Source organism: Bos grunniens, chromosome 3, assembly GCF_055505025.1.
Source record: "Bos grunniens cultivar Pamir isolate PY7600 chromosome 3, Bosgru_T2T1.0, whole genome shotgun sequence".
NCBI lineage: Eukaryota > Metazoa > Chordata > Mammalia > Artiodactyla > Bovidae > Bos > Bos grunniens.
Window position 1 is genome coordinate 71,770,528 of NC_141167.1, and position 27,804 is coordinate 71,798,331.

General features: G+C 38.1%; 1 protein-coding gene across 2 annotated transcripts; it reads right to left on the reverse strand.

Annotated features, from left to right (window-relative positions):
- Positions 1-5,187: 5,187 nt before the first annotated feature.
- GCLM (glutamate-cysteine ligase modifier subunit) lies at positions 5,188-26,726 on the reverse strand. Of its 2 annotated transcripts, none has more exons than XM_086391297.1 (7): positions 26,064-26,726; positions 22,218-22,283; positions 20,878-20,962; positions 17,810-17,869; positions 16,248-16,450; positions 13,638-13,752; positions 5,188-9,483 (listed from the first exon to the last, which is right to left on the reverse strand). In XM_086391297.1, exons 1-7 carry the CDS (start codon positions 26,187-26,189, stop codon positions 9,314-9,316), a joined length of 825 nt encoding a protein of 274 aa, XP_086247423.1. In that variant the 5' UTR covers positions 26,190-26,726; the 3' UTR covers positions 5,188-9,313. The 2 variants fall into 2 exon arrangements, with proteins under 2 accessions (XP_086247423.1, XP_086247424.1); XM_086391298.1 differs by lacking the exon at positions 26,064-26,726 and adding an exon at positions 25,688-25,994.
- Positions 26,727-27,804: the final 1,078 nt, after the last annotated feature.

The following is a 27,804-nucleotide window of genomic DNA, read 5'->3' on the forward strand; positions in this document are numbered from 1 at the left end:
CGCCAGGCTTCCCTTTCACTGCTGCTGCTGCCAAGTCGCTTCAGTCGTGTCCGACTCTGTGCGACCCCATAGACGGCAGCCCACCAGGCTCCCCGTCCCTGGGATTCTCCAGGCAAGAACACTGGAGTGGGTTGCCATTTCCTTCTCCAATGCATGAAAGTGAAAAGTCAAAGTGAAGTCGCTTAGTCGTGTCCAACTCTTAGCGACTCCATGGACTGCAGCCTACCAGGCTCCTCTGTCCATGGGATTTTCCAGGCAAGAGTACTGGAGTGGAGTGCCATTGCCTTCTCCCTTCACTACTGTCTCCCAGTTTGCACAAACTCACATCCAGTGATGCCACCCAACCGTCTCATCCTGTCACCCCCTTCTCCTCCTGCCCTCAGTCTTTCCCAGCATCAGGGTCTTTTCCAGTAAGTCAGCTCTTTGCATCATGTGGCCAAAGTATTGGAGTTTCAGCTTCAGCATTAGTTCTTCCAATGAATATGCTGATTTCCTTTAGGATGGACTGGTTTGATCTCCTTGCTGTCCAAGGGACTCTCAAGAGTAGTCTCAGCACCAAAGTTTGAAAGCATCAGTTCTTCAGTGCTCAGACTTTATGGTCTTGTTCATGACTACTGGAAAAACCATAGCTTTGACTATACAGACCTATGCTGGCAAAGTTATATCTCTGCTTTTTAATATACTGTCTAGGTTTCTCATAGCTTTTCTTCCAAGAAGCAAGTGTCTTATTCTAAACAGACTAATTTTAGAGCTGTTTCACCTGAGAGAAACATCTCTCACTTTAAACCACTGTTTTTTTGGGATTTTCTGTTTTGCAGCTGAGCCTAATCCCAGCTAAAGAATGGAATTTTTTAAAAAACTGGAGCTGGAGCTACAGAGGAATGTTCCTTCCTTTGAGGCAAGAGGGAAAAGTTGATAATTGAAGCAGAGAGGAGACTGTAAATGCAGGGGAATTAAAGTGGAGAGAAAAGGAGGGGATCTGAGAGAACATCAATCTATGTAAGTTGGAGTAGGTAAGAAAGAACAGAAGACATGCTAAATTTGAAGAGATGGGATGGGGTAGAGGAAGGAAGGTGAAGCAACAAGGTGGGTAATGGAGATCAAAGCAGCAGAAGACAACAGCTTCAATTACAGTAATCAGTAGTTCAGTTCAGTCACTCAGTCGTGTCCGACCCTATGACCCCATGAATCACAGCACGCCAGGCCTCCCTGTCCATCACCAACTCCCGGAGTTCACTCAAACTCATGTCCATCCAGTCGGTGATGCTATCCAGCCATCTCATCCTCTGTCGTCCCCTTCTCCTCCTGCCCCCAATCCCCCCCAGCATCAGAGTCTTTTCCAATAAGTCAACTCTTCGCATGAGGTGGCCAAAATACTGGAGTTTCAGCTTTAGCATCAGTCCTTCCAAAGAACACCCAGGACTGATCTCCTTTAGGATGGACTGGCTGGATTTCCTTGCAGTCCAAAGGACTCTCAAGAGTCTTCTCCAATACCACAGTTCAAAAGCATCAATTCTTTGGCGCTCAGTTTTCTTCACAGTCCAACTCTCACATCCATACATGACCAATGGAAAAACCATAGCCTTGACTAGACGGACCTTTGTTGGCAAAGTAATGTCTCTGCTTTTGAATATGTTGTCTAGGTTGGTCATAACTTTCCTTCCAAGGAGTAAGCGTCTTTTAATTTCATGGCTGCAGTCACCATCTGCAGTGATTTTGGAGCCCCCCAAAATAAAGTCTGACACTGTTTCCACTGTTTCCCCATCTATTTCCCATGAAGTGATGGGACCAGATGCCATGATGTTAGTTTTCTGAATGTTAAGCTTTAAGCCAACTTTTTCACTCTCCTCTTTCACTTTCATCAAGAGGCTTTTTAGTTCCTAATCAGTAGAGCACTTACTATATGCTGGTACTACATGCATTAACTCATTTAATATATACTTATGTACACCATTTAATATATATGACCACTTTAACATGAACAAATGCATGAAAATAGAAATTAAGATCACAGGAGTTGTGTAGAAAATTGGGAGAATATTATTAATATATAACCAGTGTGTACTATTCACTTCCAAGCATGGCCCCTTTAAAATGAAAAAGCAAAACGCTCCCAAGTATTTAGAATCTAAAAAGTTCAAGAACAAAAATAAAATACTAAGATTAAAATGTCAGTACATATTAGTAATATAAGAAGACTGGACTGGTCTGCTGATCAGGGGCAAAACTGTGAAGTATTCTATTTGAACTGAACATGTCTGCCATGTTTCCCCATCTCTGCCTTCTTTACCTGCTCTCTTCTTTTCCCAAAGTGGACTTTGGGAAGATACAGTAAATATAAAAACACAGTAATTATTACTCAGGCCTAAAGGGAAACTCCCCCATAATATTTTACTAACTAAAAATCTTATAGGGTTGAATCTCTTGCAGGAATTTTAACCAAAAGGTAAGAGTTCAGTTCAGTTCAGTCGCTCAGTCGTGTCCGACTCTTTGCAACCCCATGGACTGCAGCACTCCAGTCCTCCCTGTCCATCACCAACTCCCCGAGTTTACCCAAACTCATGTCCACTGAGTCAGTGATGCCATCCAACCATCTCATCCTCTGTTGTCCCCTTCTTCTCCTGCCCTCAATCTTTCCCAGCATCAGGGTCTTTTCCAATGAGAATTTTAGTGCATATGCCTAAAAATACATACTATTCATGGTCACTTTACATTACTACATACAAAATATTACTTTTAAATTAAGTTTGGTAAGATGGTCTCCATTGATCCTATCCTCTGGTCTTCATGCCCTTAAGTATGGGCTAGACCTAGTTTCTTATAATGAAAACAACCTAACAAAAGTGATGGGTGTCACTTTCAAGATGAGATTACAAAAAAGGCTGGCTTCTCTCTTGTACTTTCTCACTCACTCATTCTGTTGGAAGCTAGTAATTGGTTGCTATGAGCTGCCCTATAGAGACGGCCATGTGGCAAGGAAGTGAGGAAGGCCCCTGGCTTATAGCCAGAAAGGAAACTGAGTCCAGTTAACAACCTCATGAGCAAGCTTGGAAGGAGACCAACCTCAATCAAGCACACAGAGGAGACTGGAGTCCCAGATGATGGGGACTGCAACATTTTGAGAGGCCTTGAGGTATCCAGGTGCAGCAATAGATAATACAGTCAATACTGTCTGTTCTAAAAATTTCATGTAAAGGAAATAATGTACTTTCATGTCCAGCTTCTTTCACTCAGCCTATTACCGAGACTCATCCATATTACTGTGTATGAAAGTGAAAGGGAAGTCGCTCAGTCCTGTCTACCCTGTGGACTGTAGCCTACCAGGCTCCTCTGTCCATGGGATTTTCCAGGCAAGAATACTGGAGTGGGTTGCCATTTCCTTCTCCAGGGGATCTTCCCAACACAGGGATCGAACCTGGGTCTCCGCATGGTAGGCAGACGTTTTACCTTCTGAGCCACCATGGAATTCCAAAGTACTATAGATATTGGTATATGTCTTTTTCAGATATATGATTTCTCTTGTATGGATGTGAAAGTTGGACTGTGAAGAAGGCTGAGCACTGAACTGATGCTTTTGAACTGTGGTGTTGGAGAAGACTCTTGAGAGTACCTTGGACTGCAAGGAGATCCAACCAGTCCATTCTAAAGGAGATCAGCCCTGGGATTTCTTTGGAAGGAATGATGCTAAAGCTGAAACTCCAGTACTGTGGCCACCTCATGCGAAGAGTTGACTCATTGGAAAAGACTCTGATGCTGGGAGGGATTGGGGGCAAGAGGAGAAGGGGACAACAGAGGATGAGATGGCTGGATGGCATCACTGACTCGATGGATGTGAGTCTCAGTGAACTCTGGGAGTTGGTGATGGACAGGGAGGCGTGGCGTGCTGCGATTCATGGGGTCACAAAGAGTCAGACACGACTGAGTGACTGAACTGATCTGATCTGAAACACCTAGGAGTGGAGTTGCTGGGTCACATGGTACATTTTGTAAGAAATCTAGTAATTTTTCATAGTAGTTGTACCATTTTACTGGACCATGTGAGAGTTGCTTCCTCTACATCCTTGCCACTACTTGCTACTGTCTTTAAAAATTTTAGGTACTTTGGTGATATTTCATTATGGTTTTAATTGGCATTTCCCTGATGACTAATGATGTTGAACATCTTATATGTTCTTACTGAGTATTCATGTCTTCTTTGGGGGAAAAAAAATCTGTCCTAAATTTTGCCTAATTTTTCTTGGGTTGTCTTAAACTGTAAGAAGTTCTTTAAACACTCTGGATGCAAGATCCTTATCAAATGTATGATTTTCAAGTATCTTATCCTGTTTTTAGGTTGCCTTTTGACTTTCTTAATGGTGTTTTGACTTTCTTGATGGAGGTTTGAAGTTTTTAAAAAAATTTATTGAAGTGCAGTAGATTTACAATTTTGTATTTTTACTATACAGCAAAGTTATTGTTTTATATATACACACACACATTCTTTTTATATTTTTTTCCATTATGGCTTATCTTGAATGCTGTTTTTGAAGTTCAACTTAAAAAAATTTATGTCCAATTTATTTTTCATAAGATTTATTGCATATATTTCATTGAGTCTGTGGCTCACATTTTCATTTTCTTGACAGTATATTTTTAAGAACGTAAGATTTTAATTTTGATTAAATCTGGTTATTGATATTTTCCTTTATGGTTACTTTTTTGGTGTTATTAGAAAACTCATAAGCCAGTTTTCATTTTCTTGCTTTATTCTAATTCCACACATATCAAAATGAATCAAATATTTCAAATGAAAAAAGAGACCAGAGGGAAAAACAGATTATTTCTAGGGAAGAAAATCCAGATTCTCATTAGCAAGAGTATAAATGCTGGAAATCAATGGAATATTATATTCAAGATGCTGAGAGAAAGTGTTTGGAAACTTAGAATTCTATAATGTCAAATGACCATTTAAGATTGTTAACAAAGACATTTTGAGACAAACAAAACCTAGGAAGTTTACTGCCCAAAGACCTTTAGTGAAAGAATTACTAAGGATATAATTAAGAACAAAGTAAATGTGAATGGAATAGGATGCAAGAATCAATAGTGAGTAAAGAAATAGACAAAACAAAGCTAAGTCCAAATAAGTGATGCTTATTGTAAAACATGAACCTTCTTAAGATAATGAAACCAAAACACAGACCAAAATCTTGTAGAACATTTTATACATTTATTCATTGCTCAGGGATACATATTAAGGTTTTGTCTGACGTTTCTGGTAGTGAAACTACATAAGACATACTCTAACATGTCTAGGGGACTGGCGCAAGTTTTTGTCTTTTATAAAATGTGACTTTTCAAACCTTACCTACTCTTGTCTCACTAGAAGCCATTCCTTTCTATCTGATAAGAATAAGCTCTTGAAGAAAGTGTTTTCACTGAATTTCTGAAGTTTATATATAAACTGTTTCATCATTCAGTATAAGTGTATTTATTGAATATAAACCAGGCACACCCCACATCCCACTCTATGACCCTAACTCTAAGGCTAGTTTCTTCAGGGAATTTTTCTTACGTATTCTCACTCTGCTTCCCAGCAGTCCCATTCCTTCCATATGACCCTACTCCCCTTTCACGGCTTTTATCATTAACAACACATGCAGCCCTTTATTGCTCTTGTTCACATTGAGATCTCTCTCGCCCCTCAAATATACTTATCTGCTCTTTGAAGAGAGGGCTGTTTTCATCTCTGTCTTTCTGCCAACACCTTGCACAGTGCCTGGCACACAGCAGGCATTCAATACATCTTTATTGAATGAACGTATGAATAACTTTATGGCTTGGAAGTTTAAATTTTTATCATAATTTATTTCCAAATCATACTCAGTTTGAATTTAAACAGTTCAAAATCAATGTTTCAAGATGCTTACAATTATTGCAACAACTCAATTAAAAAATATACAACTTATACTTTAAGTTCATAATATAGTTAAAATTAAAACTTATAAATATTTAATGATGCATTATATTTTGCCTTTATAGTATACTACTAAAGACACATAAAAGTAGAATTATCTAATTAAAACATTTCCCCCTCCTAAGTATATTTCTTACTCTGAAAACTATAAAAAATTAATAAAAGTTATAGTACATATTTTTAAAAAATAAAACTCACATATTGTATATATACACACACACACACACACAATCTCTCTCTCTCTCTCTCTCTCTCTCTCAACTGCTTACATTCCTAAATATTGAATCTGGGTGGAAAAGTTAGAAAGACTTCTAAACTTTCTTAAGTTTAAACTTAAGAAGTTCTAAACTTGAACTTTTTAGGTTCTAAAAAGAGACACAATTAAATGAGCCTTAGACCTTTATCACTGAAAATCAAGATCCTATTTCAGTTACTATTAGGCTGTGGTAGGGAAAAGTCTGTTATCATTTATTCATAATAGAATAACTTCACTTTTCATTTCACACAGCTGTCTAAATGTTCCTGTGAATGGAAAAATTATTAGCTGTTATTCGTGATTCAATTTCTAGCAGCGGTTGTTGGATGCTCTATTATCATACTGGCACAATGTGGTCTTCAGAATTCACACTACATGAAAACACATTTTATAAGACACCTGGGTCCTTTTTTAGACTACAGTTTCTTAGATGAGAATTCAAAACAGACTCATTACAGAACAAATTACAAGTTACAGCACATTATTTTAAAATAAGGCTCCAGTGTATTTTGGACATATAATAATAAGCTGCAGCTTCTTGTCATGTTTACTGGAAAAAAAGTTATATAAATTCTTTATACCTTGGGTCACTGGATACACATCTCCCCAGAAAAACAAATCTGTTATATACACTATTGCTCACTTAGCTTTCAGTTTTAAGCAATTATTTGGTAGTATCATCACTCTTTATTTTATGGCTTTTTAAACATTAAATCCTTCAATATTTGAAAGCATTCACTATATTCTGACAGTTCACCAAATAAAGAAGTGAATATCAGCTTAGAAGATAAAGCCTTAAAAAACCAGTTTTTTAAAGAAAGGTTATTCAAGAACAGAAATTAAAGGTATAGAAGCAAAACAAAAAACACATTTAAAAAAAGCCATACATGATCTTCTTCATGAAATAAATCTATAATATTGGTTCCTTGTCAAGAGTTGGTGAAAAAGCACACAAAAAGGTCCCCCTGAAGTCTGGATATATTGGCAATATACTTTTTTTTTTTTTTCCTGTTTTCAAAATAACCTTTTAAAAATCCACTTTTGTAAGCCTAGGGTTTTAAAAAATAATAAATGTGATATTTAAGTACCTTGTTAAATATCTTGCCCAATTCACTGTATAGGCTTAAATTAAAATGAGCATTTAAGACTTATGTTACATGAAAAAAATGTACATTTCTAAATTAAAAAGTTAACTATGTATACTTAATAACATTACATACAATTAATATAAAGGCTACAGAAGGCTTTAGGAAGCTGAAAGTCTAAACAAGTTTTAGCAGGTGAATCAGCTGATTTCACATTACAATTCTAATCAAATTATCCAACTACTGCTACTGCTAAGTCGCTTCAGTCGTGTCTGACTCTGTGCGACCCCAGAGACGGCAGCCCAGCAGGCTCCCCTGTCCCTGGGATTCTCCAGGCAAGAACACTGGAGTGGATTGCCATTTCCTTCTCCAATGCACGAAAGTGAAAAGTCAAAGTGAAGTCGCTCAGTCATGTCCGACTCCTAGCAACCCCATGGACTGCAGCCTACCAGGCTCCTCCATCCACGGGATTTTCCAGGCAAGAGTACTGGAGTGGGGTGCCATTGCCTTCTCCGAATTATCCAACTAGTAAACCACAAAACCTTACTTAGGATAGGAGAAGAGTCTTGTTTGTTTATATAATATTGATTTTTAATGTGTTTATTTTGAATATGGAATCACAGCTCTTTTCCCTAAGCTGAAAAAACTTGGGCAAATTAGTTTTATATGAGTTACATACATGTGTGTAGATGTATATGTATGTGTATGTGTGTGTATGTATATACGCGTGTATGTATAAATATATATATTATCATTAGCTTAGTTTTACAAACCATATGTTAAAATACATGGTTTAAAAGTATTAATTGAGATACAAGAGATTTAAAAAAAATTTTTCAAACTATCTGGGTCACAGATACAAATTTATAGAATTACAGAGACCAACAGTATATACCAAAGGTCACAACTTATTTGCTATTTTCTGGTTCTTAACCTAATGAGGAATCATATTAAATAATACACAGTCTCTTTTAGCTTTAAAGTTTTGGTTATACTCTTCTGCTTTTCAATAGTTAAGACTGTATCTCAAACAAAGTTGTCTAAATAGACAACACTGACCCTGAACTAAAGATTTTTTTCACCTCTTTTCTGGCTTTTAGTCCCTTGTAGTTGGTTACTAGAAGGGAACAAGTATTGCATATTTACTTAATTGTTTCTTCATCCCTGTGCTCCCTCCTTCCTCCTTCCAGAGCCCACAGTGCCCAGCACACGGCAATCGCTCAATACTTATTGAATATTCGTGAATGAGTAGAAAGAGACTAAGGACAGATTGAGAATTAAAAAGAATCTAGATGTGACAATAGCTGCTTTTATAAAGTCCCCAAACAATAAGCTCAAAGCTCCTAGTCTCCTTTACATATTTACTTTGGTCTGTCCTTGTAATAAAAGCAAGAGCAATTATGGCACAGAATTCAGGTTAAGTCATTGCAGGTAAACTACAAGCAAGGACACATTAAAAAATGTAAGTTTCCATTCATGTAGTGAAGAAAGGACTTTTATTTACACTATTAGTAGATCCCAGCTACTCCAGTTAGTCTGAGATATAATCATCTTATCAATGACAGAAAAAATATCTTCCAGTATTTCAGTTTTAACAATTGTAATTAAATTGCTTAGTTATACTATAGAGTAAGAAGCAATTAATGAATTTTTTAGAAATAAAAAATATGTATATATATTACCCTGATGCCTAGGCCAAAATATATCTAATGACAAATTTTCTTGATTGCTATTGTCATAAAAATAAAGGGAAAATATATTGCAAGTATATTCTTCATAGACAATTTCAATTAGAAAACAATAGTTTAATGAAAACAATATAGTGGTTCATGTGAGTGAACTGATATGGAAGCAAGAGAAGTATTCAAACTTGACAGATAACATATTGTCAAATATAACTAAAGAATATCTGCCTCCATGACACACTTACAGGCAGTAATTAGTTTTTTACACAGCTCAATGTTATCTTATATTCAAGGAAAATACAAGTCAGTAGGTTATGATCCTAAGCTGCAGTTACGAACCCTTTCTTTTAGCTTGTAAGATGTAGCCTTTTGATTTGATAATTCCTCTACTTTTAACAATGACTGAGTACCGCAGTAGCCACAGAGGCACCCACTCGTGTGCTCGAATGTCAGGGATGCTCTCCTGAAGTGCTTCTTGGAAACTTGCTTCAGAAAGCAGTTCTTAAAACAAACAACAAATAAAAACCCAAATTGTTAAACTTGAAATCAAAGCACTTTACTATGTAGGTAAGCATTTAAATAAAACAAAAGAAACACCTCAAAACTGAATATTTATCCTTAATGTGTGCTACGAATATGAACCAGAATATCAGAAAAACCCAGGTAGTTCTTTAGAAAGTATCTACACCTGTAACCCAGCCAGTTCAACTCATAATTTCTGGTGAGAGGAGCCTGAATACTTGTGTTTTTTTGACAATCTCCAGGTGATCCCAATGTGCAGTCAAGGACAATAAAGAAAAAGGACAAAAGGAAAAACATGGACCATTTCACTACCGTGTATTTCCATCAAACTACTTTTTCCGTATATATTTATATGTATGTATGTATCCATATCTTAAAAACCAGAAATCATACTGTAGTTATAGCCTAATTTATTTATTTTTTCACATATATTATGGATAGTTTCCCATGTAATTATTCTGTGAAAGCATTTTTCATAATTCTCCCAATATTTTATAGATATAATTTCTACATTTTCTTATTGTTGGCAAAAAAAATAGGTTTTTCCTAATATTTTGCTAATAAAAATAAAGCTTGATGAACATCCTTAAAATGCATGCCTGGCTATGGAATGACAAGGTCAAAGTACAAGTACCTCTGGAAGGTTTGATACATGGTGTATTGCCAATCGCTTTTCAGAAAGACTGTGCTTCACACTTGATACTGGAGTGCCAATCTTACCATATCCTCACCAGCACCAGCAATCATTTAAAAAATCTTTCCCGATGGTTATCTTTTAATCTGCATCTCTTTGATGAAATCATTATTTTCTAATTCCACATTTATATCTAAGACCTCTACCATTGCTGATTTACAACTCCCCTCCTCACTTCTTCCTCTCTAGTCACACTGGCCTCATAGCTGTAGCCTGAAATCCTCAAACATATTTCTACCTCGGGGGCTTTGAATTGGCTGCTCCCTCTTCCCTGAGCACTCTTCTTCAAGACACCCACATGGCTCTATCCCTTCTTGGAGGTCTGTGATTAATGTACCCTAGGACAGAGGCCTCCCCAACCGTCCTATATAAAACAACACCCCCTAAGCTGGGCACTCTTCTTCCTCAGGCAACTTTTCTCCATGGCACACACCACCATTTATCACATTCAACATTTATCTTATTTGTGTCTCCTCCCATCAGAATATAAATTCCATGACAGCTGAGATTTTCCTGCCTTGGGCCTGTATTTCTAGTACTTAGAATGCCTGGCACATGGTCTACTGAAGAAATCAGTCAATATGGAAAGATTCCACTTGGGTCAGAACCAATCCTACAGATAGGGATTAGATGACCATCTATGCAATATGATTTGGGAATGTCAAAGAACCTGCCTGCCCCAAAATGAACTGCTGTGATATCTGAATAACATCAATACTAAACTCTCAGTAAATATTAGCTACTGTCATGTGCCAGGCACTTTTCTAAGTACTTCACATGTATTAACTCTTTTAATCCATATGTTAACCCCAAGAGATAGATATAATTCTCCTTTGCAGGGAGAAATCGATGCAGAGACATTAGATAACTTGCCCAAGGTCACACAGCTAGTAAACGTAGTTTTCATAAATAAAATGGTAATTTCCCAAATATTTCTGTTCGTGGATCTGTTTTTCAGATTGTCTAATCGAGGAACCCTGAGGGAATGAGGCATAGTATAGACTTAATGGGAGTGAGGAGAGGAGTAAGGCCAATAAAAAAAGGAAAGCTCCTAAGTCAGAATCACATACTTGACAATTGTACTCTGACTGTAGTTAAACTGTTACCACAACTTCTAGGACAAAGAATAATGGAAAATAAACCTTCCTGAGGAATAAGGGTAATTATAGAAGAGAGGAAGGCCTTTAGGTGACTTATAAACAAGATTCTATTTTAGATGACAAATAAAGTTAAATGTTTTACAACTTGCTTGCTTAAAAAATAAATCCTACACAAAATCAGAAAACTATGTTATTCACTAACTACATTCTTTTAATTCAACTAATGTTAAATCTTTAGAATCAGTAAACATGACAAAACTTTTAAGAGAACTGCTTCATTACAGATCAAAGTGTCTGAAGCTCCATTTATAGTATATGCAGGATCAGACTATAAATTCTACCTAAAGGGTTTAGAATTAAATTAAAGAGATATCCTAAAGTCAAATTACACTGGTAAAACAAAAACACACTCTCCCCAAAAGGATTAAATTTCTCTTCTCCTATACATATGTAATATATTTTTCCATGATGATGTATTAGCACATAATCCACATGCCCACATTTAGATAAATGGAAATAAAACACTAGACACCTTAGACTTTTCCTATTTCCTTTCCCACTGGAAAAAGAATTATGTGTTTTTCAAGTGGAGCTCAAATGGGGTACAGGCTCATCGATGAGCTGTTTGTAACAACTGCTGTTGGTGATAATTACAGTTGGAAGAGCCTCGACAAAGTAAATAGAAAAATTATATAATATATGCCAACACATAGGAATTTAAATTTTAAATAGCTTATATTTCAGAACAAATCAGCACAGCAATTCTTTGGTGGATTTTCACTAAAATGACCTTTTTTCAAAAAAATGAATCTAATTACTTATGCATGAAAGCTCTGCTAGAGACGGGAGGTAAAAGTAACTATGTCCTATTCTGGTATGATTTAAATGGAGGCTGATAAGAAAGTAAAGTTTCGGACCTGAAATACTACAATACTAACGTTTCAATCAGAGAGAGAGTGGGGAAAAGACTCCAAATTCACTCAGGACCTAGCTCTAAGTTCAGACTTCAGGCTAGGCCAAGCTGGGTGACCTTGAGGAGTTTCTTAAACTCTAAGGCTCTATTTCCTCATCCATAAAATGTCCAGTTTCAGTTGTGAGAGTTACAATCTCTGAGGCATGTAGCATGCTGCCTAGCATTTGAGAAAGAATAACTATTAAAACTCCTCCCCCACTTCCTATAAAACAGTAAAAAAAAAAAAAAAAATGAGAATGAGGCAGACTGTTTATAATAAGGTTTAAGAAGTTATCCATAAGCATCCTAAAAATAAATGGAATCACACCACCTATACAAATGTCATCTTTTTAGAAATGAAAGTAAAAACTGAAAGTTTTTCTTTAGGAATCACCTATAAAATAAAATTTCCTCCAATTTTTATTAAATGAGAACTTCTATAAAAGTGAAAGTGAAGTCGCTCAGTCGTGTCCGACTCTTCGACCCCATGGACTGTAGCCTACCAGGCTCCTCAGTCCATGGGATTTTCCAGGCAAGAATACTGGAGTGGGTTGCCATTTCCTTCTCCAAGGGATCTTCCTGACCCAGGGATTGAACCCCGGTCTCCCGTATTGTAGGCAGAGGCTTTACTGTCTGAGCTACCAGGGAAAGTGTCATAGAAATTTGAAACTTTCACAAGATAGCTCTCACTTGACTATACCAAAAAGAACTATCTCATACAGCCTGTATATTTACTTAGTAAAACCCCAACTCTGCTCGCTATGAAACTGTGAAAAAATGAAAATGGAGCAGACTGCTAGTAACTAAAGTGTAAAACACTATCCTCCCAGCTTTCCAACTTATCTTGTAAAATGTTGATAAAAACATATCCTACAAAAGGCAGACAAGCCATTCTCATTAATCAAATAAAATTTCTGATTAACATCAAACATATATGTCTTGATAGTAATGATTAATAAAATACCTAATCAAATACCCATCCTAAGATGCTTAAGTTTCAAATTAAATTTTATGTGCTGCTTTTTCCAGGTATTTATCCTCTTTAATTAAGTGGCCTTTTGGTGCAATCTCTGCTGTACTATATTATATGTGACACTACTTAGAGTATCTTACAAGATCTTCTCTGTGTAGCTTAGTATTTATAAATCTGAGCAGACTGGATGTTCAGGAAGTGATCTCTTCATTTCTTTTCCCATTGGTACAAAGACAAAATTAAAGCTTTCTGAAACTAAAATAAAGGTGTATGTATTTTTAACTATTAAGAATATTTCTAGGTGACAGCATTGTATCTTTATCACTATACAATTAAAAATTAAATTTTAACAAGTAGCTTCTTATAAAATAAAAGCAACTGATCAATCTCTACAAATGAAAATCTTAGTCTTACCTTTTGGATCATTATGAGTCAATAGCTGTATGTCAAACTGTTTAGCAAATGCAGTCAAATCAGGTGGCATCACACAGCAGGAGGCAAGATTAACTTGATTACTATTTGGTTTTACCTAGAAGTGAAAAAGAAAAATCATGACATCTCCTTTAAATTAAGTACTTCGAAAAGTAGAAAGCAATAAAAGGACTCAATTTTAGAACATATGAAATATCACATTTTACAGTGCTTCAAGTTTATTTTTACATGAATTTATTTTTTACTTTTACTTATACTTGTGCCTGGAGAAGGCAATGGCACCCCACTCCAGTACACTTGCCTGGAAAATCCCATGGGCGGAGGAGCCTGGTAGGCTGCAGTCCATGGGGTAGCGAAGAGTGACTTACTGAGTGACTTCACTTTCACTTTTCACTTTCATGCATTGGAGAAGGAAACGGCAGCCCACTCCAGTGTTCTTGCCTGGAGAATCCCAGGGACGCAGGAGCTTGGTGGGCTGTCATCTATCGGGTCGCACAGAGTCGGACACGACTGAAGTGACTTAGCAGCAGCAGCAGCATACTTGTGCCAGATTTTTTAAAATTTATTTTTTAATTGGAGGATAATTGCTCTACAATGTTGTGTTGGTTTCTGCCTTATATAAAACCATGCAGATCAGTCATGATTTATAAGTATCCCTGCCCTCTTGAGTGTCCCTCCAACCCCACCTCTCCATCCCACCCCTCTAAGTTGTCACAGAGCCCCAGGTTGGTCTGTGTCATAAAGTGGCTTCCCACTAGTTATCTATTTTACACATGGCAGTGTATATATGCTTCCCAGGTGGCTAAGTGGTAAAGAATCCACCTGCCAAGCAGGAGATGCAGATTCGATCCCTAGGTCGGGAAGATCCCCTGTAGAAGGAAACGGCAACCCACTCCAGTATTCTTGAGGGGGAAATTCCACGGACAGGGGAGATTGGTGGGCTACAGTCCATGGGGTCCTGAAGAGTTGGACCTGACTTAGGGACAAAATAGCAGCAGGAGCAGTGTATATATGTCAATGCCACTTTCTCAATTCATCCCACCCTCTCCTTCCCCTGCTGTGTCCACAAGCCAATTCTCTACATTTGTATCTCCATTCCTTCCCTGCAAACAGGTCTATCAGTACCATTTCTCTAGATTCCATATATATAAACAAATGTTTGTGTGTGTGTATATCTATATATGCGTTAGTATATGATATTTGTTTTTCTCTTTCTGACTTACTTCACTCTGTGGAACAGTTCTAGGTTCATCCACCTAACTATAACTAACCCAAATTCATTTCTTTTATGGCTGAGTAATATTCCATTGTTTATATGTACAACAACTTCTTTAACCATTCATTTGTCAACAGACATCTAGATTGCTTCCATGTCCTGTCTATTGTACATATTTCTGCAGTGAACATTGCGAGTACATGTGCCTTTTTGAATTGTGGTTTTCTCAGGGTATAAGCCCAGTAGTGGGATTGCTGTGTCATATGGTAGTTTTATTCTTAGTTTTTAAGGAATCTCCATACTGTTCTCCATTGTGGCTGTATCAATTTACATTCTTACCAACAGTGCAAGAGGGTTCCCTTTTCTCCACATCCTCTCTGGCATTTATTGTTTGTAGATTTTTTTGATGATAGCCATTTTGATTGGTTTGAAGTGATACCTCATTGTAGTTTTTATTTGAATATATTTATTAATATATGGTAACAGGAAAGGGAAAAATAGCTCTAAGGAGAGGGGAATAAGCCAATATATTACTACACTATTCAAAAGTCTCACGCTAGAACCTGCCATCTAATATATCTGCCTTGAAAACAAACATGATTCTAAGTGTGATGGTTCCACCTAGAAAGGAGATATCTTAGAGGATCAAATACAAATGACACATATATTTAATGCTGAAATATATAATATGGTTATTAATCATATACATTTGAAAAAGAGAAGAATTAGGTCATTTCTAATAGATGCTCTGGTTAATTTACAGATACATTTCAGATCACCCAAGTGATCTTAGCGATTCAGCAGAATCTTAGCCACATTCTGGCTATCACCAAGTCAAAGGGACAAGGAGGCAACTTTTTCTCCAGGTTTTCCTGCCCAGAAGAAAATGAAAAGGCTGGGGATGAAGTAAAAGGAATAAAGAAAATACAGACAGTAAAGGTAAACTACTTGTAAGCAACTTCCCTAATAATTGTGTAGGTTATTAGGCCAGAGAGTGGGAGTCATTAATTTATGACTCCTACTCCATATCAAGTTATGTGAACTGAAGGTCTTACATGTCTTTAAATAACAGGGCAAAATATATATTATATATGATATTCTCTTACTAGAACCATGGTCTAATAATACCTAAAGGAAAACATAATATTTTTATCACATAGTTCCAAAACTGAAGGAAAGAGCCTTAATTCATTTGGCTATGAATGTTTCAACACACATTTTCTAGAGTTTTCTGTCAAAGTCTGCCTCAAAATCCCCATATTTGGAACAGGCCCCCCACAGTGGTGTCTGCTATGTGCATGATGTTTAATGGGACGCAGCAAAGACTGTAAGGGACAGGCTGCTCCTGGGGTGCTCGGGATGCGGACGTCCTTTACCTGTGCCCACTGATATAGCTGCTCCAACTGGGTTTTGTCCAGATCAGAGGTACCAATAGCAACAATCTTTTTGCTCTGAACTAAGTTTTGTAATTCTTCCCAGTAAGGCTGCAAATGTTCCAAGGAAAGATTAACTCCATCTTCAATAGGAGGTGAAGCAATGATCACAGAATCCAGCTGTGCAACTCCAAGGACTGAACAGGCTGATGCAAAGGAAAACACAAAGAAGACAAACGTTTGTACGTAATAAAGGCAAGTTGTTTCTAATGTTCTTTCTCCCCCACTGAATTCTACCCATAGTTCACTAGTATTCTGTGTAACAGATTATTTCATTAGGTTTCATAATTTACCTGTCATGTATAACATTTCCATCTTTTTCAAAACAACGAGTGTCCGTTCATCTACTTGGTCTGTGCAGCAGACATGTGGGTTTCCTTGACTTGCCTCATTCCTGGGGAAACTCACAACTACTATAGGCTCCATGTTTCCTAGGCCCCAGGACTTTTTGGTAGCTTCTGACCTAATAGTCTATAATTGTTGGGTGTGCTGTTCGAGCATGCTAAATTGCTTCAGTCGTCTCTGACCTTTGGGATCCTACAGACTGCTACGTTCCACTGTCCATGGGCTTCTCCAGGCAGGAATACAAGAGTGGGTTGCCATGCCCTCCTCCACGCGATCTTTCTAACCCAGGGATCAAACCCAAGTCTCTTACATCTCTTGCATTGGCGGTGGGTTCTTTACCACTAGTGCCACCTGGGAAACCCTGTAACTGGTAGTCATAGCAAAGAATAAGCTTGAGACTATGAAAAACTGAATTTATGGCCTTAACTTACACATTAATCTAGGTGGCTCAGTGATAAACTGTCACCCAAGCAGGAGATGCAGGTTCGATCCCTGAGTCAGGAAGATCCCCTGGAGGAGGAAATGACAACTCACCCCAGTATTCTTGCCTGGGAAATCCCATGGACAGAGGAGCCTGTTGGGCTATACAGTTTAAGGGACTGCGAAAGAGTCAGATACGACTTAGCAACTAAACAACAATCGATGTAGGTAACTTCTTAGTTTTTATAAAAATGAGTTTATTTTTAACAATTTTTGTTCCTTCCATAGTTATATTAAACAGCTAGTTATTTAACTGTTCAATGTATGTAAACACGAGAAGAATGTTTTAAAAGAAAAAATACTCATTAATTATAATGCTATATAGTAACCTCACCATGTGATGAAAATAGATAAAAATGCTGTTTTTGCTGTTATTCTTCTGATATTTCACATGTAGTACTAAAAAAGTTAAGAATATGACTAAAGAGAATTTCTATCTCCAAATATATAGTTCACATGTAATTATGTTACATCTTTTACATTCCTTATATATCAAAATATGACCTTACATTGGTTGATGTGATTTCCACAGAAGCCTTAAGAAACTAGGCTAGAACTTGAAAAGGTAAAATTGCAATGAGCTTATTTTATTTTTAACTAGACCTGAACACAAGATATAATTAATACACTTACAGTAATTTAAAATTCACTATGAAAATAAAAGTTAAAGTTTTGCTTACCCATGTCGACTGCATTTCTAGTTGATGATGAAGAGTTTGATCCTACAATGAACAGTTTTGCTGAGTGACAAAAACAACAAAACAGATTATTATATTTGAATAACATTCTACTACACAGCAGTAACACTGCTAAAATACTAAGAACAGATAATCCTGAATGAATTTTTTCCTTCCCTAGCTGCATTGTTTCATAGTTTTAAGACCTAAAAGTGTATTTCCATGGTAATTTAAAAAAGATATGCTAGTTGCCAACAAGTATCTGATTGTCAAAACAAAAAGGCAAATATTAATTCTCCTTTATTGGAAGGCAGGGCAGATAAATATAGAAGCATTCAAAATATATATTTTTAAGAATTAAACATTAATGGAGCATATTATATACCTGGGCTTTCCTGGTAGCTCCATCAGTAAAGAATCTGCCTGCAATGCAGGAGACCTGGGTTCCCTCCCTGGGTTGGGAAGATCCCCTGGAGAAGGAGATGGGAACCCCCTGCAGTATTTTTGCCTGGGAAATCCCATGGAGAGAGGAGCCTGGTAGACTACAGTCCATGAGGTTGCAACAGTCAGACACGACTTAGTGACTAAACCACCACCACATTATATACTTTCTCCAATAAACTAAAGTCTATATAAAGATTAAATTAAATTGCTTGTAATGAGAAGAAAATTGAAAAAACAAAACCAAAAAACCCAAACAAACAAATATCCCACAATTCTACTTTCCTAATACAATCATTTTCAATTTTAGACAACAGTACCTTCAAGTTCTTGGTCATACGAAACATAGCATATATTTTGTACTTCTATGTATTTGGTTTATCACCCTTATGTAACAAATGTTTTTTTATATTTCTATGCAATATTTAGGTAAACTGCCAAGAGTCTCACCTCCCAAAGCAATTACTGTTTAGATTTTTACCTACTCTGTACTTTTCTTTTGCTTCTTTTTTGTTTTGGCTCTGTAGCTTGTGGGATTTTAGTTCCCTGATCAAGGGTCAAACTTAGGTCCTTGGCAGTGAAAGCAGAGTCCCAGTCACTAGACTGCCAGGGAATTCCCTGTACTCTGTACTCTTAATGAATAATATCTATGGTAACTCTCTGTTCAACTTTATGCCTGAAGCATTTCTGAAGATCAGAAATGTAATTATGAGTCAAAGGATATGATTCTTTTGTTAGTCTTGTTTTATTTATCTCTTACTTAAAAAAAAATTGTCTCAGGTTACCAGACCATTAAAAGTTAGAAGTTGCTCTCCTAACAATATAGGATGCTATTAAAAAAAAGATGGATATTTTTGCTAATTTGATACATAACAAAATGAAATTGAAGCTCTGGATTGATTTGACTCAACATTATATATATTGTATATATATAAATATGTATATATTTACTTTGTGTAATAAACTCACTGTTCAAAAATCTAAATTTACTCAACAAATAGGTAGAGTAATAGGAAAGCAAGAAGAGAGAAAATCATAAAGGGTAATAGAGAGAAAACAGGGTTAATAAAATACACTTATGTAAAGTGCCTGGCATTCAATATATACAACAAATTTTCTTTGTACAACATTTCTTGTCATTTCCTTTCTACTGCTGGATAATCTTCCTAAAATATTGCTTTCCTCATGTTACTTCTCTATCTAAAAGCTATCACAACTTCCTTACCAGCTGAGAGTCAATCTTCACCACTTTGCTCCAACTCAGCTCTGTAATTATATTCTGTGAAAACCCTCCCCATCATTACCCCACTGGCTATGAATTGGGTGTCATTTGAGATGGTCTCCTCTTTCCAAAAGAGGAGGCATTTTTAGGTAGGTGAAGAGAGGAAAGCTCTTGATGCTTATCAAAAGTCTCAAGCCTTTCAGGAATCAAGGACAACGTGTTAGAGTTCCAAGATGGATCTACACCATGATGAACTGCAATACACCACAGAGAAATGCTGCTCTGATGACCTTTTCAACACAAACAGGAATGTGAAATTAACAAAAAGAAATGGGTTCTGTAGTCAGGCATACCTCGATGGACTCCTGGTTCAACCATTTACTTGCTACACGACAGCTTTCAAGTTATTTAATGTCACTTGTGTAATGGGGATAATAAACCTACCTTGCAGAATTGTTTTGAAAACGCTATAGAACAAATATAACCATAATGTGGCAAGTACAATCTCTGGTATAAAGTGAGATTCAACAAATGGTAGTTATTAGAGTCAATGCTCTAATTCATCTTACGTGTTCATCCTAATAAGAATAATAATAAAATGACAACAACTACAACACAGCCACCAATAGTAATAAGTAACAGTTACCTGGCACTTTACTTTGTGCCAAGAACCATGCTATGTGTTTCTTTTGTTATTTCATCTAACTCACAAGGAAGCTTAAGAAACAGGTGTATCCCCATTTTATAGATAAGGAAACTGAGCTCAGAGATGTTAAATCAGTTGTTAGCCCTAGATTATGTCAGTCAGTAATCTGCACATCCAGGAATTTCAATCTAGTTAAGCTCAAGTATTTAATGACTATGTTATGCTGACTGTAAGCTGAGAACAAGAACGGCTTTCATTCCTTGAACTTAACACTATCTCTGGAAAGTAGCAGGAGTCCCTCCACCTTTGTTGAATGGGTACAGTATGTATTTTATTTTTCTTCATGTGACTTGTTGCCCAGACCGGTTTCCCTGCTCCCAGGGGACCTCAGCCATTGCTTAGTAGTGTCACACCAGGAAGGGAGGACTTACGCTGGCTTCCGGTGAACACGGCTCTTAAGCCTTCCCTTTATTCTTTCTTACACCTTCTGCTACTGCTCTGATTAATAATGTCTCACATAAATTAGTGAGAACAAAATGAAGAGGTGAAGTTCTATTCTGCCTTCACTAAAGTAGCCAACAGTGACCTCCTATAACTCCTTCTTTAAAGCTGGCTATAAATTATGTTATAAAGAATCTCTATATTTCCTACACTGAGTGATCGAGTTACTTATTACCAGAATCAAAGAAAGGCTTATCCCCATGCCTAACAAAACCTATTATCCACTGTAAAACAAAATGAACTGTAAAGGCTGGACTTTACCAGAAACTTTCATTTCTTCTCTTTCATCGGGATTTATCTTTTCTACTGCATGAGATACAGTACATTCCAAGACATCTGGAAACTCCTATAATAAACACATGATATTTACAATAAATATAAAATTAATGTTTTTACTTAGCTATGTATTTTCTATTGTCCATAACACTCTTTAGAAGCAGAGAACACATAAGACAATAAAGTTCTTTACCTGATTGGCTTCAGAAAGTTTATAATGCCCTGAAATAAAGGTAAAGTGCTGTGTGTATATATGTGTGTGTCCATTTTCTGGGAAAAAGTATCTCATTTTGATGAGATACTCAGGGCGGGGGTGAGGGAAGGATGTATGACCAAAAACAAATGAACAAACCAGCAAGCAAACTGGGCAGTAAGTGAAGAGTGAGAACCATTAATACAGTCAATACTTCTACTCAGAAATCAATGAAAAGTGGTAATTTCCTTCTGGATATTGACATGTTAAAAACTTCCCATATGTCAATCACAAACATTTTAATCCAAAATATATTTTTTTCTGAATGCAATGGAAACAAAGTAAAGGCAATTCCAATGCATAAAAATGAGTAGTTAATGAGTGAAATGTAAAATATTGGTACATAAAAATCACTAACATGCTAACATTTATAAAATTAAAACAAAGTAAACAAGATTTTCCCATAATTCTTGAACATAGAATGCCTGACCACATGTTAAGTATTTACAAGTCAAGCACAGAGTGAATGGTCACTTCTGAGAAAGGAGACTGATTGAAGACATTAGTGAATGTCTGCCTAGCGCCTTTAGTTACAAAGTTGCAGTATGCTCAGGGAAACAATTATTTTTAGTACATGTCCACTTTTTAAGTAGTCTCTGTAATTTGTGACAAGCCTTTGGCTAAGCTGGATTCCAAAGAGTGGTTTACATACTGTGTTTTGTATATTAACATTTTTGATAATAGCCATATACTGATATTCAATGAAACACTTCCTTACTGTTTCATAAGTAACTGACACAAAATTATTTTTAGCAACTATGTTTTGCTTATAGTCTACCAAAGCGATCTAGAAACCAGAACTGTTTGATAGTCATTCCTCTACTAGACCAAATATAAACTGGAACTAAATACACTCTGAGAAGACTGTGGAATCTTAGTAGCTTGTCTTACTGAAGAGTTGACTACAGAGTTGGATTTTCTCTTTCATGCTTAAGCCTACTGGGTCAAACTGCCATTTCAGCAAATGGACCACAGTGATTTTCATGCTAGTTGCCCATCTGACTTCCTGATCAAACCTGAGAAAATTAATTTCCTGCTTATTACATGATATCTTCATTCACAGTTCACTCACCCTGATCAAATCTGGGCTGATTTGGGAACTCCACTCATTTAAGGTCTTTTGAATACAATCTCGAAGCTGCAAAAGAAATGCATTTTGAAACTGTTAATTATACACTACACTTTTTATGTACTTCTACAATGAAAAAAGGTTGAAATAAACCTTCACCTAAAGTTTTTTTTTAAAAAAAGGACTGTATTAGTCTGATAAGTAGGAAAAAGAAGATACCCATAGGAAATACGATACAAACCAAAATTTTAATTCTACAAGGTTTTGTTTCCTTTAACAAAGATCAACTTATATCTGTTTTTATCCTACTCTTAATTCTCAAATGTTCTTGACCTAAAGCAGTAATCTAATCATTTAAAAAGTATTTTTACACCAATGAAAATTTAAGTAAACTTTTGAGATGTAAAAGCATTCATAAAGAAACAAAATTTCAAGAATAAGGAAATTTATAAGTGGAGGAACTGTAATCAAGCCCAGGGGCAGCTGACTAGAATGAACCTTAACCACTATGTGCCTACATGAGAATCACCTGTGGTGTTCAATGAATGTTTAAATTCCTGAGCCCCATCCTAGATCTGCTGAATCACTTTCTAAGGGCAGCAAAACTTTCATTTTAAGAAGCATCCAAGTAATCAAAATGTACTCTAAAGTCTAGAAACCACCATAGTCGTATCTCACAGGAGTCATCTTGCATAAAGTCAGTTCATATAAGTCATTTCCTAACAGGCAGGTAGACCTTAGACCTGTCATCAATGTTTTCTTATACAATTTCCTTACACTAACATTGTAGTATTCTGTAAATTCATTCAAGTATCTAGTTATCTTTTATCTCTTATGACAGTGTATTTCCAACTTATTTAATAGTGGTCCAAAATAAGACATACACTAACACAGTGAGTACAGACGTACATACATATAACAACAAAAATTCACAACGTAATATTTATGCTTACTATATACCAGATAGTCTGCTGACTTCTACGAGTTAGAAAAAAATACGTTGCTCCATGAATCATTGAACTGACTTCTGACCACAAATGGGCCAACACTAGCAGTTTGAAATCACTGCCTTATAAATACCAAGGGCACAGTACTTTGCATTCTGTGGGCAATCAATGAAAAAATAAATGAGTAACTAGAAGCACATCCCTGAATTGCAAAAGCACTTTCCTAACACCAACAACAGAGATTAAACTTCTGAACTCACTATCTGATCTCTGAATGCTTATGATACAAACCGACATAAGAACTTTACTGCTTATATTTCAGTATAGATAATTACAAGGGGCAACTGGTTTATCAAGAGCTCAGAATCACCTATTTAAGATTTACAGTATATAACAGTAATTCATGTGCTAGCCACAATAACCCACATGAATTCAATTTACAGGGTCTATATATTTATAATCAAATTTAAGTCATTAAATAAAAAATGATTAGTTGATAATAATTTTAGACAGAATTACAAGTCAATATTCTCTGAAAAAATTAATAAAACTTGAGGCAGCAGGAACAACAATTCTATCAGGAGTGCTGTGGCTCAAGTCATGGGAGAAATTTTAAGAAATTTTCCTCTGGTAAGATGGTTAACTGGTGGAAGGCTTTCCAGATGAATTTCTCAATTCATAAAGATAAGTATATTTTCAGAGTGTTCTCTCCTTTCTGTCAGGACAAATTATGGAACAGTCCAATGTTATAACAATATGAGAAATTCACTCACTATCACAAACTGGGTGATTTTTAATCTTTTATATGTTATCTATACTGAATGAACATTAACTTTGTACTTTTTTGTTCTCTGCTGTCTTCATTCTTACCACACATAGTATCATGGAAGATGAGCATCATCATAATTTAGTGTATCATTAGATCTGGAGTTGTATAAGAGTTTTAAATAAATCCTACATGATCAAATACCTTAACAACAAATAACTGTTCAAAACAGTCCAATAATGGCCCATTTAAAACACAAGATTTTATTTCAGAAAATTACAGTGAAACAAAAAATCTGGGCAGAGATTACAGAATAATTAAAAAACAAAACATTAGACTAGAAAAGACCTTTTAGGAAATTTAATGATCTCTGGTTTACAGCTCTGGTTGCTGCAAAGTTCTTTACACAGAAACAAAACACACCTCTCCTATTCTAATCACGTTTTCTCCACATATGCTAGCACCAAGCTTTCCTCAAAAGTTTTCAGATTTCTTAATTTTGTCCCTCCTTCACCTCACCCAAAATAAAATACACAAATCACAGTTAGTCTTTTGAAGAATATTTTTCAAACTGAGGGGTGTAACTCATTACTGCATTAACAAATCAAGGTTTTAAAAATTAAAATAAGAAAAAATTAGAATACATAGTATATAGTAAACTCTTTTCATAAGATTGTGTGTGTGTGTGTGTGTGTGTGTGTGTGCGCGCGCGCATGCAACCATTAAATGGACTGTCAAGGCAAAATGCTTTTTTTTTAAACTGGGTTTACAGTCAAACTTCAAACTACTACTTTAGCATGTGTTGAGTGAGATAAGAGAGAGAAAATGTCACCCAGTACTATCTATGTGCAAAATGCTGTATTGAACCATCAACCCTGGAGAAGTTAAAGGTCTAGTACAAACACAGAAGTGTCTATCTTTGGGAGAAAAAGCACAAGTGAGGGTGTTTAAAGAAAAAAAAAAAACAAGAGAGACAAACTGAGCTGCATCCTGGACACAGAATATAGTATGGATTCTGATTCCTATTAAAGTTGCAACCAGGAGTTACCATCCCCCGATTGGTCCTCACTGCCAACAGGAGGCCTGGGCACGGGTCCAACTCATACTCAGAGGGATGCTACTGCCACTACCTAGTATATCACCAACATCTTACTTAAAACTGATTAGGAACACAGTCGGTACCATCATAATCGACATAGCTTAGGAATTTTTTCTTTTAATCAAGATTTGTTTTATCTCTCTGAACCAGATGGCAAGGGAGATAAATGCTTGCATGGTGTTTCATATAGGATCTTTTATTCCTCACCGTGACCTGCTGATGATATAATCCAACTTTCAAGTCATGGAAATAGGCTCGCGAGGGTAACTTTCCCAAAGTCACAGAGCTCTTAAATTAAAAGTTTGTTTTATTGTTATTTTTTTTTAACACTAAAACCCGTCCTATATCACCAACATGCCTCAGCAATTAACTGTGCGTAATGATCGACTCTTCATTTCAGGAAGGACCAGCGATGTAACAAATATTCAAGGAGAGTATAATTCCAGATTATTCCCTGCCACTTCAAAACAGTGGTCAGTCTTTAGCCAAACTAATCTTCGGCAAGAGAAATACATACCTTTTTCCAAAGCCGGATTTGAGTGTTCAGTCATTTGCCTCACAGCCATAGAGAAACTACAGTCAACACCCTTAAAGCTAAATGGATTATTACTGCTACCTCATCTGAGTCTTCAGCAAGCTAATCCCCCCAATTTTTCTTTACCTGGACATCGTGGGAGAAAGGGAGTGAGCTAAGGAGGGGGACGAAGCGCGGGATCGGCCCTCTCTGACCCCTCGCCCGGGAGAGCGATCCAATCAATAGGTTTGGTCATCAGCCGGGAGCACTGACAAGAGGCGTCACTCCTCCTCAAGTTGCACCTGCCGAATTTGTAAAGACGCAGTGGCCCCCAACAGCAGGTTCGGACGCGACATCGAGCAGATAGCAGCCCCGGCTTCCTCTCGCAAGCGGAGCCCAGGTGCGCGCCTCGCCCACGTCCGCCGCGGCGCCCGGAGCCCGACCACCCGCCCGCGGAGCCTCCCGGCCCGGCCCGCGGCCTGTCCCTGGAGCCGGTCTCAGCCGGCGCGCTCGCCGCTCTCACCTCCTCGCTGTGCGTGGACGGACACTTCTTCCGCAGGCGGCCCCAGTTCAGCAGGTTCCCGGTCTGCAGGTGCAGGGTGCTGGCCCGCGCCAGGAGCGCTCCGGCCGCGCGGCTGTCGGTGCCCATGACAGCAGCCGACGGAGCGGGCCCGGCGGTGACGGGGCCGCAGGCGGGGAAGGAGGCCGCCCGTAGGACGCGGTGCCCGAGGCCGGAGAGCAAAGCGCGAGGCTGCTCGCTCCGCGCGGCGAGACCCCGGCCTGCGCTCGGGCCCAAGGACGACCGGGCGGCGGCGGAGCTGCGGCCGGGAAAGACGCACTGATGGCTGCGGCTCTCTGCTACAGCGGCCGCCGCGGTAGAGTGGACTCCCAACTGAGGAGCCGTTTCCTGGAAGACAATGACTAAGCAGAAATTGCGGCGGAGAAAGTGCTTCGTAACCGTTACCCGTCCCGCGGCGGCGCCGGGCGGGGCGGGGCGGCGAGCGGGCTGCGGGGCGCCGGCCCGCGGGTGACTGGCCCTCGGCCTGCGGCGGGCGTGGCGCCGGGCGGCAGGCGGGCGCGCGGCGGAGAGATCGCGGGGCACGCGGGGCGGGGCGGCAAGGCGCGGGGCCCAGCGCGGGGCCCAGCGCTCGGCAGGGCTCCCCCTGCCGGCCAGAGGGCGGTGCGCCGGCCCGCTCCACCTTCCACCGGCTGCGCTAGCAGCCTCACTTCCCAGCCAATGGGCTATCACGTTGGTGATAGCCCTAAGATACCGCTTCAAAAAGAGAAAGTACCGAGGAGTTGAAACGCCCGCCGGTTTCAATTCTCAGAAGCAGTTCCTTTCCCTTCTTAAGGGCTTTCCCCCAAACTGCTCATTTTTCTTCACGTCCATTGATTAAAGGTCTATTGATTTACTCTATTTGCTGGCCAGTGTGAGAAGTCAAAGAGTAAGACTTAATCTCTGCCCTTGAGATTCTTCAACTGTAGTTCCCGATACGATTTAAGTATATGAAACAGTGAGTAATACTGTAAGAATATCATAGTTTCCAAATGAGATGAAAGAGAATGCTTAAACTGGTGAGATCAGGGAAGATATGCGCTGTTCCCTTAGAGTTTGTGATTCTTTCAGTTCAATTCAGTTCAGTTCAGTTGCTCAGTCGTGTCCGACTCTTTGCGACACCATGAATCCCAGCACGCCAGGCCTCCCTGTCCATCACCAACTCCCGGACTTCACTCAAACTCACGTCCATCGAGTCGGTGTGATGCCATCCAGCCATCTCATCCTCTGTCGTCCCCTTCTCTTCTTGTCCCCAATCCCTCCCAGCATCAGAGTCTTTTCCAATGAGTCAACTCTTCGCATGAGGTGGCCAAAGTACTGGAGTTTCAGCTTTAGCATCAGTCCTTCCAAAGAACACCCAGGACTGATCTCCTTCAGAATGGACTGGTTGGATCTCCTTGCAGTCCAAGGGACTCTCAAGAGTTTTCTACAACCCCACAGTTCAAAAGCATCAATTCTTTGGCGCTCAGCTTTCTTCACAGTCCAACTCTCACATCCATACATTATCACTGGAAAAACCATAGCTTTGACTAGACGGACCTTTGTTGGCAAAGTAATGTCTCTGCTTTTGAATATGCCATCTAGGTTGGTCATTTTACTCCTATTAAATTTCATATGTAGTAGACTTGGTAGGAACCGCGAATTTAACATTTGCTGAGCTTTCCTCGACACATTTTTGCTTTTGTTGAGAGTAGTCAGATATATTAAA